Genomic DNA, 16,337 nt, shown 5'->3' on the forward strand with positions numbered 1-16,337 from the left:
TTGTTTTTATATTATTTCTTAAAATTCAAGTATAATTAATAACAGTGCTATACTAGTCTCAGATATACAATATGACAGTTCAACAAGACTATACATTTCTCAGTGTTCATCAAGGTAAGTATAGCCTGAATCTCCTTTACCCATTTCACCAACCCCCCACCAACCCCCACCTCCCCTCTGGCAACCACCAGTTTGTTCCCTGCTGTTACTTTCTGAAGCAGGCTCCAAGCCTAGCATGGAGTCCAATACGGGGCTTGAACTCACGACCCTGTGATCAAGACCTGAGCTGAGATCAAGAGTCCGACACTGGACGGACTGGGGACCCAGGTGCCCCTGTTCTCTGTACGGGAGTCTGTTTGTCTCTTTTTTCCTTTGTTCATTTGTTTCTTTAAGTTCTTAGTTTCTTAAATGAGCAAAATCATACAGCATTTGTCTTCCTCTGACTTATTTCACTTAGCATTATACCTGTAGGTTTTCCCATGTCGTTGCAGATAGCAAGATTTCATTCTTCTTTTGTGGCTGAGTAGTATTTCCTAGTGTGTATGTGCGTGTATGCATAATACACATATATACCACATCTTCATTCATTCACCTAACAATGGACACTTGGGTTGCTTCTGTATCTTGGCTATTATAAATAATGCTGCAGTACATATAGGGATGCATATCTTTTTGAATTATTGTCTTCATTTTCTTTGGGTAAATATACAGTACTAGAATTACTGGATCAAATGCTAATTCTATTTCTACTCTATTTTTAATTTTCTAAAATTATAAATTTCTAAAATTCTAATTCTATTCCTCTGTTGAGGAACCTCCATACTGTTTTCCACAGTGGTTGTACCAACTGACCAGGCATTTTTCTAAGCACTACACAGGGTTGGACGAAGTTGAAATAAACAAATAGAGAAAACTTTCTACTATGATTATTAATAATTTGGAAATATCTTACCGTAATGTAAAGCTGTTTGACCTTCATTATCCTGTAAAAGAAACAAATAACACAGTTTAGAAGTCTACATTATTACAGAAGTATGAAAGTACATAAGCTACAGCAAATATATCCGACATGCTGAAGCTCTGGTTTATCAGACACAGTTCTGTAAGCCTTCCGGTGACGTCTGACAAGCTTTCTACCGTGGAGAAGAGAAGGTTGCTGAATGGCAACCCGAGCATCACAGTGGCTACAGCAGTCCCAGGACAACCAGGCTGCAGATATGAAACCAGAGGGAACCTCTTGGCAGCCTGGTTACTCAATTAGTGGTAAAAAAACAAAACAAACAAAAACAAAAACCTGACACTGTATATCCTTTATCTTGGTTAGTATTATAATGTTTTTTCTAAATTTACCGCCAAATCTAAGAAGTCTGTGAATTTCTCATAAAAAGTTAGTGGTTCTGGGGAGCTGGGTGGCATAGTCAGTCAAGCAGCTGCCTTCAGCTCGGGTCATGATCTCAGGGTCCTGGGACTGAGTCTTGCATCGGGCTCTCCGCTTGGCGGGGAGTCTGCTTTTCCCTCGGCCTCTGCCCCTCCCACCACTCATGCTCTCTTACTCTCTCTCTCTCATAAATAAATACAATCTTAAAAAAACTTAGTAGGTTTTTAATCCCCTTTTAAATAGTCACAAACTCCAGGCTTGTAATGTTATCAAATATCACCAGATCAACTATCATAAAGAAATGTGATTTCAAAGCACACAAAGTCCTAAAAGTTAAGAAAGTCAAAAGTTCCCACAGATAATTCCAATAGTTCAGTTCACTTTTTTATTCTTTTAAAACCAAGATATTCTAACTATATATACTAATTATAGCACAACATTAAGTACCTTTTAGCAATGCTGCCTCTTGAGAGCAGGTGATCATATTAATTAGCAACAAATAAATCAGGATTAAGTACAAGAAGTAGAATTTAGCAGTCAATTTGATATTCACTTAGTAATATGCATAGCCACTATTGTGCCCCTGGTAATTAAGAATAAATGCTTAATTATTGTGACTACCTGGGAAAGGGTGATATTATGGCCTATCATATTTTCTTTGAGATCTCTGTGTCATGGGTTTTGAGACCAGCAAATCCCTTCAGGGCAACTTACCACTTTCCTTTTAAAACTTTGGGTTTTTTAAAGTTTTATTTTAAGACTTACAATTTTGTTTCTTAGCTGTGTTTGTTTGGGCTCCTGGAGAATTATCTTGCCTTTTTTTTTTTTTTTTTAAAATAAGCTCTGCTATGAATTTTAAGGGATGCTTGTTATATTTTATTCTGCATTGCTGGGTGTTTTGTGGTGGGAGAATTTTCAGATTATTTAGTCTAGAATCTTACAGGAAAAGGAAATCCCTTAACCTTTAAGACATAGTTCAGCTTCTTCAGGAAACCTCCCCAACTCCTCAGGTGGGGTTAGGGGGCACTTTTCTACTACTGGGCAGAGCACACTATATGTACTTATCTGTCTCTTCCACTAAGACAGTAAACTTCTTGCAGGCAAGTACTATGTCTTTTACCAGTTTCTATCACAGTATCTTGCATATAGGGGGTGTATAAATGTTCATGAAATGAGAGAATGAATATACTACTTTAATATTTCCTCATTCATTTATTCTTTAATTTTTTGACCTACCTTTTTTCTTTTACCTGAATTAAAAAGTGAGTCCCCACATAATTCCTATAGTGTGATGTATAATACCAGATAAAGTAATACAATCAGGGACTAACCAATGATGAACAGGAGACTCAGCTGACAGTTAACTAAGTGCTAAATGACAACTATATCCAGTTTGATTTCTAGATTCTTTTTTGTCCATATGTGTACACAGCAAACTGGCCTCTCTTGAATTTTATTAGATTATTTCTCTCCCTACATGTATTCTGCACTAATCTTTTCTTACTTTATTTTGATCACATCTCCATTTTATTAATGATTATTTCTTTAAGGACTTAGTTTTCTTCTATCTCCAGACTGTGTACCCTATCAAATATAAGAAATATATTTAATTTCACCAAAAGAGGTACTAATGAAAATATTAAATATTTTGATATGCTGGAATCTTTATTTTATCCCTTTAACATTAAGCCACTAATAACACTACTGTTTCCTATAAATAAAACTCTGTGGCCGAGTCTGCTTTTTTTCTTACTGCTAAAAGGAGTTTATTAAACTGAATTAAGAGTGATATTTCTAAGTCAAGATACACATATTTTACAGCTAACATATTTATAGCTAACTTCATATTCAATGGTGAAAAACAGAGTTTTTCCTCTAAGATCTGAAACAGGACAAAGATGTCCACTCTCACCATTTTATTCAACATAGTACTAGAAGTCCTAGCTGCGGCAATCCGACAAGAGAAAGAAATAAAAGGCATCCAAATTGGTAAGGAAGATGTAAAACTGTCACTATTTGCAGACAACACTACCTACAGAAAAACCTAAAGACTCTACCAAAACCTACTAAAAATGATAAGTGAATTCAGTAAAGTTGCAGGATATAAATTTAATATATGTAAATCTGTTGCATTTCTATACACTAATAATGAAGCAGCACAGAGAAATTAAGAAGGCAATCCCATTAATAATTATACCAAAAGGGGGCGCCTGGGTGGCTCAGTCGTTTAGCGTCTGCCTTTGGTTCAGGTCATCATCCCAGCATCCTGAGATGGAGCCCCACATCGGGCTCCCTGCCAGGCGGGAAGCCTGCTTCTCCCTCCCCCCCCCCCCCCCCCCCCCCCCGGGGGGAACCCCCTCCCCCCCCCCCCCCCCCCCCCCCCCCCCCGCTTGTGTTACCTCTCTTGCTGCGTCTCTGTCAAATAACTAAATAAAGTCTTTAAAAAAGAATAATAATTGTACCAAAAGGATAAAATACATAGGAATAAACTTAATCAAGGAGGTGAAAGATCTGTACTCTGAAAACCATAAAACACTGATGAAAGAAATTGAAGATGACACAAACAAATGAGAAGATATTCCATGTTCATGGACTGGAAGAACCAATATTGTTAAAATGTCCATATGACCCAAAGCAATCTACAGATTCAATATAATCCTTATCCTTAAGTAATAACAGCATTTTTTCTTACAAAGTGAGAACAAATAATCCCAAAATTAATATGGAATTACAAAAGAGCATGAACAGCCAAAGCAATCTTGAGAAAGAACAAGACTGAAGGTATCATAATCCCAGATTTCAAGATAAACTACAAAGCTGTAGAAACCAAAAGAGTATCGTACTGGCACAAAAACAGACACATAGAGCAGCAGAACAGAACAGAAAGCCCAGACATAAACTCACGCTTATATGGCCAATTGATCTATGACAAAGGAGGCAAATAGTCTTTGATAAATGGTACTGGGAAAACTGGACAGCTACATGCAAACGAGTGAAACTGAAGAACTTTTTTATACCACACTCAAACAAAATGGGCTAAACAACTAAATGGGAGATCTGAAACCATACAACTCCTAGAGGAAAACACAAGCAGTAATTTCTCTGACATCAGCCTTAGCAATATTTCTCTACAGGCATGGGAGACAAAAGCAAAAATAAACTATTGGGACTACATCAAAATAAAAAGTTTCTACACAACAAAGGAAACCACCAATAAAGTGAAGTGGCACCCACTGAACAGGAGAAGATATCTGCAAATGATATATCCAATAAGGGATTAATACCCCAAAAAATAAAGTCACGGAATGAATAAGACAGGAATAAAAGATACAGTATAGGGAACAGAGTCAATGACCTTGCTATATCATTGCAGGGGGCAGACAGAAATGGTAGCTACACTTGTGGCGAGGGTAGAGAAGTCAAATCACTGTGTTGTATACCTGAAACGAACGTAACATGTGTGTCAACTATACTCAAAAACAAACAAACAAAATCCCCTGACATTTTGCTGGAAAACAAGAGTAGTTTTTTTTTTTTTTTTAAAGAATTTATACAACTCAATCCCCTGAAACAATCCAATTAAAATGGACAAAGGACCTGTATGGCCAACAGACACATGAAAAAGATGCTCAAGATCACTGATCATCAGGAAAATGCTAATCAAAAATCACAATAAGGGGTGTCTGGGTGGCTCAGTCGGTTAAGCATCCAACTCTTGATTTCAGCTTAGGTCATGATCCCAGGGTTGTGAGATCGAGGCCCACACCAGGTTCCACACTCAGCACAGAGTTTGCTTAAGGTTCTCTCCCCCTCCCTCTGCCCTGCTCTCAAAAATATAAAATAAAATAATAAGAATAAATTAAAAAATTTTAAAACCCCATAATAAGATATCATCTTATATCTGTCAGAATGGCTAGAATAAAAAAGACAAGAAATAACAAGTGTTGACAAAGTTCTGGAGAAAAAGGAACCCTTATGCACTGCTGGTGAGAATGTAAATTGGTGTGGCCACTGTGGAAAACAGTATGGAGGTTCCTTAAAAAATTGAAAATAGAAATATCATATGATCCAGTAATAGCACTGCTAGGTATTTACCCAAAGAAAATAAAAACACTAAAAAAAAAAAAAAAAAAAAAAAGAAAATAAAAACACTAATTTGAAAAGATATGTGCACCCCTGTATTTTTGCAACATTATTTACAGAAGCATAGGGAAGCAACTCATGTGTCCACTGACAGATGAATGGATAAAGAAGATATGACATATACATATGTATATACATGCATACATACATACTAGGGAGTATTATTCAGCCATAAAAAGAATGAGATCTTGCCATTTGGGACAACATGGATGGACCCAGAGGGTATTATGTTAAGTGAAAAAAATCACAGAAAGGCAAATGCAGTATGATTTCACTTATATGTGGAATCTAAAAAACAAAACAAAACAAACAAACAAAAAACCAAACTCTTCTTAAATACAGAGAACTGGTGGTTGCCAGAAGGGAGTTAGGTGGGGAACATGTCAAATAGATAAGAAAGCTTAAGGGGTATAAACTTCCAGTTTAAAAAAAAAAAAAAAAACAAACAAAACGTCAGGGAGATGAAAAGTACAGCATAGGGAATATAATAAAAAAATAAAAGATGTGGGGTGCCTGGGTGGCTCAGTGGGTTAAAGCCTCTGACTTTGGCTCAGGTCATGGTCTCAGGGTCCTGGGATCGAGCCCCACATTGGGCTCTCTGCTCAGCAGGGGCCTATTTCCTCTTCTCTCTCTGTCTGCCTCTCTGCCTACTTGTGATCTGTCTGTCAAATAAGTAAATAAAATCTTTAAAAAAATAAAAAAATAAGATGTAAATTTATAGGCAGATTTCTATTTTTCTATTTTTGTGACCATAGTGATATTGATATTCTAATTCAATTCAGGCTTGATCTATCATCTCTACCAATAATAGTTCTAAAGATACAGCAGTAAGGCAGCACAAACCATTGGAATCATCAGAGCTACATAGAAGGGATGGATTTTCCCATGTGTCTAATGAGACATGCGGTTCTTATCCATTAACTTGATATTTAAAATATAAATTTTATTTTAAAAATAGTATTTCAAGTGAATACATAGTAAGGGATGCACACAAGAAAATCAGTAGTGAAAAATCAGAAGTAGTGATAAAAATTACGAGTTAGTAATTTAATTTTGGGTAATTTTTAATATTTCTAAGCTGGAATGTACTACCTCTCTCTTTTTTTTTAAGATTTAAAAAATTTATTTATTTGACAGACAGAGATCACAAGTAGGCAGAGAGGTAGGCAGAGAGAGAGGAGGAAGCAGGCTCCCTGCTGAGCAGAGAGCCCGATGCGGGGCTCGATCCCAGGACCCTGGGATCATGACCTGAGCCAAAGGCAGAGGCTTTAACCTACTGAGCCACCCAGGCGCCCCTGTACTACCTCTTTTTATGAGATCTGTGACTCTATAAAAGAATATGATTAAAAGTAATTTGACAATTTAGAATATTGAAAATGTATTTGATGATTATTTTTCTAAGAATTTTTCTGGATACATGAATTAAGGCTTCATTTGAAGATGATGGGTATCGTCCTGTCTTTCCTGGGAGAAAAAAAGTAGGTACAGTAATACTTCATTTAACCGGAATCTTTACAGAGTGAAAAACCTGTCAGGAGGTTTTTCAAACAATTGGAATATTACCCTTTGAACATACAACCTGTAGAAGAGAGAAAAAGATAAAACAAGATGAAACCAGAGAGGGAGACAAATCACAAGAGACTCTTAATCATAGGAAACAGAACGAGGATAGCTAGCGGGCTGGTAGGTGAGGGCATGGGGTAACTGGGTGACGGGCATTAAGGAGGGCACGTGATGTAATGAGCTGTGCGTGTTATACGAGACTGATGAATCACTGACCTCTACCACTGAAACCAGTAACACATTATATGTTAATGAACTGAATTAAAAATAAATAAGTAAAATAAAAACACCACCCCTATAAATCTTTTAGAGTACCTTACTTCTTATCACTCTGCGTGAAGAACACGGAAGATAACTGAACCTACTCTTGAGTTAGAGTTATCGTCATAAATGCATGATGGCCCTCAATGATGTCTGGCAGCAAGTAAACATCTGGGAATACGAGTAAACAAAAACATCCTTTCCCCCCATTTTTAAAGAAACTTTAGTTGATACATAATCAGTTTCAGGTGTATAGAACAGTGTTTCTGTATTTACATACATTATGAGATGTTTATCACAAATGAAGTCCCGTCACCACATGATGCTATCGCAGGATTACTGACTACTCTATGCTGCTCTCTTCTTCCCAGTGACTGATTTATTTCAAACCAGAAGTGTGTCCCTCTGAATTCCCTCCATCTATTTCACTCATTCCCCGCAGCTGGCAACTGTCAGCTTGTTCTCTGTATCTATGCATCGGTTTCTGTTTTGTTTCTTCACTTGTTTTTTTAGATTCCACACATGAGTGATAGCACGTGACATTCATCTTTCTCTGACTTATTTCATGTAGTGTCACGTCCTCTAGGTCCATCCCTGTTGCTCATCTGGCAGGATTTCCTCCTTTCTTGTGGCTGAATAATATTCCACTGCACATATATACCACATCTTCTTTGTCTATTCGTGTATCAATGGACACCTGGGTTGTTTCCCTATCACGGCTATTGTAAATAATGCTGCAGTAAACATAGGGGTGCATATATCTTTCCAAGTTAGTGAAAAAACATCATTTATTATACATGATATTATATAAATGGTGCCTTCTTAGGACATGAAGCTACAGAAATCTATTTGGACTTTCATTAAATGACCCCAGACTACTTTTGCTTTTCACCTATTTTTACCTTAGTGTTTTTTTTTTTTTTTAACAGCTTTTCCTTGTCACAGGATTATCAAATATCCTTTATTACTGACAATGTGCCTCAACTCCTACCATTTTCTGCTTCCGCCGAGGGCTGGTGATCAGATCAGTGAGTTCAAGTGGTGTCTAACATTCGGAAGCGGTCTCTGAGCGCGGGACCGGTGATGGTATTACATGACCTGCTGTAGACTCTGTCACACATCTCTATATTCCATTTTATCTTGAGTGTCCAGCTACATTCTCTTGGTCAGTGATTTTCACTGTATGTGTATTTTTCATACTCTGAGGGGGTCTGTGTGCGGGGAATTTGCAGTGGAAGTAACTGAGGCCAACGGAAAAGCTCTGGCTGAGAAGGGGACCGACCTGGAGCCCCTGAACACTTGGCACCAGCTGCCAGCGCCGTCACCAGAAGGGACCTCACAGGCGGACCCTGAAAGCCACTTCTAGAGACCTGAGGATGCTGGGTTCAGGAGCCTCGGGAGAAGGCAGGTGTCACTGTCTGACTTGCTCTCTTCCTGCCTCTGGACACTCATCTAATCCTGCACACAATGGCGGAATGTGACGAGAACATGACGGAAAGGACAAGCAAAGGCAGAGCGTACTGATTACTCATCCCCTGTGAGGCAAATGCACGGATTCACAACTACACAAATGTTCTTGAGAACAGGAGTGTTTTTGGAACTGAAGCGGAGAGGAGTGCTCTGACTTCCTCTGCTAGGGAAGCTGCTAGAGAGACGGACGGGAGGCAGAGGCAGAGCGCGAGGAGCGGCTGAGGGGAGGGGAAGGACGACGTATCTGCCGCACCACAAGGTGGTCCTCCTAGGTTCACCTAATGCTCAGACGCCTACACCGGAGCACACCTGGCATCAGTGTATTCAGGATTTCTGACAGAGACCATTCAGAACTTGCTAGCAGGGCAGCGTCTGATGGCGGCTTCGCATAATTCACGTGACAGCTCGCCTAGCCATCTAGGAGTTACCTCTTTTCTAAGGAGATACAGCTCACGTGGGAGGAGAAGAAATCCATAAAAGTGGGTGCGGAATCTACCCGGACTTAGAAGCCGGGCTGTCTTATAGGAGCCACGGTCTTGGAAACAATAGCATCCAGGGTTGCACAGCGGCTATGCCGATTCTAAGAAACTCAGGACAGTCCAAAGTACAGTGCCTCCACCAAATACTCATCTCTCCTTTGCAGGTCCTCCCAGCCCAGATGCAATTTATAATCAGATGGTCATTTTTTGTTTGTTTGTTTTTGTTTTGTTTTTTTTCAAAAAGATTTTATTTATCTGACAGAGATCACAAGTAGGCAGAGAGACAGAGACGGGATGGGGGGGAAGCAGGTTCCCTGCTGAGCAGAGAGCCCGATGTGGGGCTCAATCCCAGGACCCCAAGATCATGACCTGAGCTGAAGGCAGAGGCTTAACCCACTGAGCCACCCAGGCAGAGCAGCAGAGAAGCAGACAGATCAGTTCCCTCTCTGCTGAGCGGGGAGCCCGATGAGGGGCTTGATCCCAGGACCCTGGGATCATGACCTGAGCTGAAGGCAGCCACTTAATGGACTGAACCACCCAGGCACCCCCAGAGGGTCATTTTTATATGTGTGTTGCCTAGTAATATAACTGACATCTTTAATGTCATCAGGTTACTAAGGGAACTTAAACATTTTTACCTGACGCCAGCTTTTCATCTAGCAGGGGAAACTGTAGTAAGTATCACCTATCACCATATGGTACTACACACGTAGTCAGAATGCCCATCAAGAAGTTTAATATGAAATACTTTTTGGATCTCAAAGGACTTGGCCAACTCAAACTATGTCACTTTGACCATGAAAACTTCTTTCAGGGCACGTGTTCTCCCTTCCTATTTATTTTCTTTTTGCCTAAATTCTCTGAATACCTAGGTGAATTGGGCTACAATTTTTACTATAGCTGGTCGTTTAATCAGGAGAATCTGATAGGATAATACTAAATAAAGCCAAAACAATACTAGTAATCCTAAAGCATATCTAGAAGAATAAACGCATGAGCATACTTAAGAAAACGAGAGCCTAGCAATGCCATCTCTGGAAATTTACCCCCGAGAAACACGGTCCTATTAGCAAGTGTTCACGGTAATAAATGGCATGTTGTTCACGTCTACTGTTTATCTAGCTTCTCAAGCCAGAAATGTGAGGTCCATCCTTGCCTTCTCTTTTCCTCATCTTTATACACCTATTCAATCAGCAACTCCTTCTTCCACTTCCAAAACACCCGTCTTCATTTCTCTCCATCCTCATGGCCTACCCACCTCCCCTCACACGTTAAAATCCCAACTCTCAGTCCCCCGGACTGGGACCTTATTCAGAAAAAGGCTGCAGTTATGCATCTGTACACCAAGGAAAGCCAGGGATTGCAGGGAGGACTCTCCCTAGATCTCAGAGGAATGACCGCCCTACTAACAATTAGTTCCTATTTTTCTACACCACCCAGTTTGCAGCACTTCCCTACGGCAATTCTAGCAATTCTAGCTCCACCTCAGTCCAATCCTCCGTCCTTCTCACCTGGGCTAATGCGCTGCCTTCATACTTGTGCCCCGGCCCCTCCCACTGCTGACCTACCGCGGTCTATTCCTCACACAGCAGACAGTGTGGCCTTTTCAAAAGTTAAATTAGCACATTGCCACCTTGGTTTAATATCCTTCGGTGGCTTTCCATTGCTCTTTTAGAATAAAGTGCAAAACTCTTACCATGTCCTAGGATAACCGTTCTTAAACTTTCTGGTCTTCAAAATTACTGAGGACTCCAAGGGTTTTTGTTTATATGGTTTAAATCTGTCAATATTTGCCATATTAGAAATTAAAGTTGAGAAATTTAAAAATCATTACCTGTTACCTAGAAGTAACTTAATTTTAAAATTTTATTTGTTTTTAATTTTTAGACAGAGAGAATACAAGCAGTTAGGGGGAGGAATAGAGGGAGAGAGAGAATCTCAAGACCCTGAGATCACGACCTGAGCGGAAATCAAGAGTTAGATGCTTAACTGACTGAGCCACTCGGGTGCCCCAGAAGTAACTTAATTTTTTAAATGCAAATATATTTTCCAAAGGAGAAGAAAACACAGTGAGAAGACTGACATTGTTTTACATTTTTGCAAATCTCCTTAATGCCTGGCTAAGCAGAAAATAACCAGATACTTGTGTCTCATTTAGCATTCAATCTGTTGTGATGCTGTGTCCCGAGGCCTCTGGAAAATGTCACTGCATACACAGGAGTGAATGAGTGTAAAAAGGGGCAATTAGTGTCTTACTGTTGTTACGAAAATAGTTTTAAAAAGATCAGGACTCCTAGGGGTTCCCATTTCCTACTTTGGGAACCATGGGGCCTAGGAAACCCTGCATAATTTACCCCTGCCTAACTTTCTAACCTGATCTCATACACGCTGTTCCTCCTGCTCTCCATGTGGCTGGATCCTTCCGCATCCTTCAAGTCCTAGCCTCGCTTTCATCAGGTAGAGGAAGTTTTCCTTCACTACTTGCTTCAAAGAGGTCACCTCCTACTGTTATTCTTCAGTTCAATTCTCTGCTTGTTTCTTTCATAGCACTTATTACAATTTATAGTTTAAAAACACATTTATCTGTCATCTTTATTTGATTATGGGCTCCATAAGGATAGCACTCTTGTCTGACCTTTTGACTGTTATATCCCCAGGACAGTATCTGGGACACAGTAAGCATGCAAACATTTTACCGAGTGAAAGAATAAATGAATCATGGATTTGTACAAATATTTATCTGCCAAGGATGTTGCTGCTTACATTCACTTATTAACAAATATTTACTGAGTACCTATTATGTGCCAGGCATTGTTCTAAGTACGAGGAATAGAAACAGACAAAAATCTCCACCTTAGTTTTGGAGGAGGGGGATACAGAAGATAAACTAAGGAAGTAAAACACGTAATATGTTGGATTATAATACACAATACAGAGAAAAATACAGCAGGAAGGGATAGAGGATGCTGAAGGTACGGTAGAATAGGTTTCAGCTTAAAATAAAGTAGTCTACACAATCTTACTGGAAAAATTATGGGGGTGGGGGTGGTGAAAAACCTGAAAATGGTGAGGAAACAAGCTGTATGAGTATCGGGGAGAGCAACGGAGGGAGCAAGACGAGCAAATACAGGTCTCCGAAAAGGTCATATGCTGGCATGTTTCAGGAACTAAAATGGGCCAGTACGGATCAGTCATAGGAAATGAGGTGTGAGAAGTAACAGAGGGCCAGATGGCATAGGGCCTTGTAGGCCATTACAAGGATTCTGGCTTTATTTTTGAATTCCATGAGAGGTCACTGGAGGGTATTAAGCAGAGGAGTACCTTGACTTCACTTAGTGGCTACGAGAATCACCCCGGATGCTGGGTGAAGACGAGACTGAAGGGAAATGGGCAGACCAGACAGCAAGCGTATTTTAGCCATCTGGGTAAGAAATGATGGGGACTTGGACCCACGTGCAAGCAGAAGGCAAGGTGAGAAGTAGTCAGATTCGGGTCATATTATGACGCTAGAAGGGATAGAATTTGCTGACAGATTGTGTGTTAACCAAGAGAAGAGAGAAGTTAAGGATTCCATCAAGAATTTGGCCTGAGCAACAAGGATATAATTGCCAATGTAACTGCCATTAAGAAAGACAGGAAAGACTTGGGGTAAAGGAGGTTTCATGGGTAAGATCAGGAGTCTGGTTTGGGACAGATTAAGTGTGGGAGGTCTATCAGACATCTAAGACAGATGTCATGTAGGCAGTTAGAGAGGTGGTCTGAAGGATAGAGGTATGGGCTGGAAATACAAATTTGAGACTCGTGAGGATATACTTGGAGCCCAGAGACTAGATGAGATCACCAAAGAACTGGGTATAGAGAAAAAAAGAGAACCGAAGTTTGAGCTCTAGAGACTCCCAAAACAAGAGGACAGGAAAAAGGGAAACTAAAGGAACTGAAAAGGAACTACTGAGAGGAATAAGCCAAAGGAACTGAGGAGGCCAGTAAGGTAGTTAGAAAATCAGATGAGTGTAATGTCCTGAAACCTAAGAGAATATAAAGTATTTCGAGAAGGAGTAATCAATTGTGCCAAACACTGCTGATAGTCATGTATGGTAAGAACTTAAAAGTGATCATTGGATTTAACCAATGTTAGTTAGTGGTTTTACTGTTAGGAACTGGAAGAAGGGTGGAAGTGAACACCTACGTCAGCTGGGTCCAAGAGATAATGAGAAAGGAGAAGTTGGAGCATAAACAACTCTTTCATGGAATTTTGCCTTAAAGAATGAAATGGGGTGGCAGTTGGACAGTTAAATGGACACAGACAGAAGCACACCTGTATGCTCATGGAACTTACGGAACTTAGGGAAGAGGGAAGACCGATAACGCAAACAAGGATTATGTGGAGTTAGATGCTTGAGGAGGAGTGGATGGGACTGGACGTGAGAGAGGGGCTGGCTGGGGCGCCTGCGGGGCTCAGTCGTTAAGCTTCTGCCTGCAGCTCAGGTCATGATCTCAGAGTCCTGGGATCGAGCCCCGCACCGGCTCCCTGCTCAGCGGGGCGTCGGCTTCTCCCTCTCCCTCTCCCACTCCCCCTGCTTGTGTTCCCTCTCGTGCTGTCTCTCTCTGTGTCAAATAAATAAAATATTAAAAAAAAAAAAAGAGAGAGGGGCTGGCTTTTGGAGCACAGATAGTTCATACACACTCAGAGAAGGGATGGAGGCCTATTCAGTTCATACATGCTCACAGGAAGGAATAGGAGATCTACATAAGCACAGAGGCAGGGAGGTGGGTAGACAGGACAGTGAGAACTTGTGGAAGTTTTTTTAAAGTGACTCGTGTTTCCTCAGTTAAATGGGAAGAAACGTCATCAGCAGAAATGAGGATGAGGAAGGAGGTGTTTGGATTTTCAGGAGAGAAGAGTTACCGGGAGTTATCTAGTGGAGTAGAAGAGTTAATGAAGTAAGGAAACGTACTGTGAATGCTGGGCAGCACTTGACATTGATGGTCCTAACTGAGGAGAGTGCAGCTGTGTATTTTTCTCCTGACATGTTTAGCTGCACAGGTACAGACAAGGAAGAATGAGAATTAAACACCTACTTTTGGAAAGCCTCTATGTGAGGGCCACAATGATACATAAGCCAGTTCTAGTCTGAGCTCATGGAGTTTGCATTCTTGCTAATACACTGCAAGAGAGAACGACCCGAGCATCCTACCAGTGGCCTGGATACAGTCTGATACACCTGCATGACGGGATACTAGGCACCCATCTATGGATAAGAAAAGATATTCATGATAAATAAAGTAGGTTAAAAACTATGGTCAGGATGACCCCACTTTTATTTTTGAAATGTGTTATGTACCTATAGAAAAAAAAGACAAGGAAAGCATCATAAATGATAAAGGATTATCTCAAGGTTGAAACTAAAGATGATGAAAATCTTTTTCTTTATACTTACTTGCATCTTTATGAAATGTCTTACATCTATTGTTATTAATTTTAAAACAAGAAAATGTTACTATTCATTTGTATTTTCTCTGAACCTGAATGCCATCTATATGCTTACAAACATTTTTCAGCGATAACTACTTAGTTCTTTCCAATAAAAACCCTTTCCAAAGCTCTTTCCGGGGCGCCTCGGTGGCTGAATCAGTTAAGCGTCTGCTTTTGGCTGGGGTCATGATCTCAGGGTCCTGGGACTGAGCCCTGTGTCGGGCTCTCTGCTCGCTGGAACCTGTTTCCCCCTCTGCCCCTTACCCTGCTCATATTCTCTGTCTCTTGCTCTCTGTCTCTCTCAAATAAATAAAGTCTTTATCAAACAAATTAAACCCATGGCTACTTATAAAATGGCTCTTCACAGTTAAGAGCATGATAGGGTTATCTATCCATCTATTTCTGGTTTGCTGTGTTCCTCAGATCACCATGTCTAATTCAGGGCTTTCGAGTTCACATGGTGTGGGCTGAAGTGTTCCGTGTTTAATGTAAAATGTTGAGAATTTTTGATCTTTCGACTTAGAGCATGTCCACCCAGAAATCAATTAGAACAGGGACATGAACATAAGAACCATGACTCCAATACAGAACTGACTGGCAAGTTGGGAACAGAAAGACAGGAGGACCACCAGCTTGTCTTCTAATTCTATTATCTTTCCTGTCTTCCAAGAGTACTAGAAAAAGGAATAGGCTTTAAAAAGACATCAAGAATTTTCCTCAATTCTGGGTTGTTTGTATGTCTAAGTACCTCGATATGTCTAAAGAATAGGTTTCTGGCTGAAACAAAGACGATTATTTTAAATCACATGCTAATCAAATCAGTCTTTAGGGACCCAAATGCAAATTCTTCTTTTATTCACCTTTTGTATGCCTAGTACATTAAAAGCACTTAGGAAAGGTTCAATCAATGAACTTGATGGTAATGAATGACTAATATAAAGCCTATTCAGTTTTTAATCATAGTTAATAATCACTTTAAATCAACTACTATATTATAATACTCTTACTATTATGATTATGATGCTTTAATAAAACATATTACCTTATATTTACAAAATCTTTACCTCTACTATTCCTCTTTGTGTGTTTAAGTGGTATTTGTATTGAAGCAAGAATATGATTCCAAACATTTTTTTCTTGGTAACTTCAAAATAGGATATAGGAAACCAAACCTTAGTCTTTATAAACATTCTGTTTTAAAATATATTACAAAGAGGGCGCCTGGGTGGCTCAGTGGGTTAAGCCGCTGCCTTCTGCTCAGGTCATGATCTCAGGGTCCTGGGATCAAGTCCCGCATCAGGCTCTCTGCTCAGCAGGGAGCCTGCTTCCCTCTCTCTCTGCCTGCCTCTCCGACTACTTGTGATTTCTCTCTGTCAAATAAATAAATAAAATCTTTAAAAAAAAAATATATATATATATATTACAAAGAATAAATGGAATTGAATGTCAAGAATGAGTAAGTGAAAGCTTTTACTCATCTGGTTTACAACTTATATCAGCTAATTTTTTAAAATTTAAGTTGATTAAATTTTTTGGTTGTTTCATTTCAAATGGCCACACCAGAAAAGGG

At 39.8% G+C, this 16,337-nt stretch overlaps 1 protein-coding gene across 2 annotated transcripts in view; it reads right to left on the reverse strand.

Moving 5' to 3' along the window:
• Positions 1 to 16,337, reverse strand: part of ACBD6 (acyl-CoA binding domain containing 6) — a 208,049-nt gene that overhangs the window by 22,294 nt on the left and 169,418 nt on the right. For both annotated transcript variants that reach the window (XM_059414020.1, XM_059414019.1), the window contains one exon: positions 953 to 983. In XM_059414020.1, coding sequence (XP_059270003.1) covers positions 953 to 983 — 31 coding nt within the window. The remainder of the gene's footprint in view (positions 1 to 952; positions 984 to 16,337) is intronic.

The sequence above is a fragment of the Mustela nigripes genome, chromosome 10 (genome assembly GCF_022355385.1).
Source record: "Mustela nigripes isolate SB6536 chromosome 10, MUSNIG.SB6536, whole genome shotgun sequence".
Classification (NCBI taxonomy): domain Eukaryota; kingdom Metazoa; phylum Chordata; class Mammalia; order Carnivora; family Mustelidae; genus Mustela; species Mustela nigripes.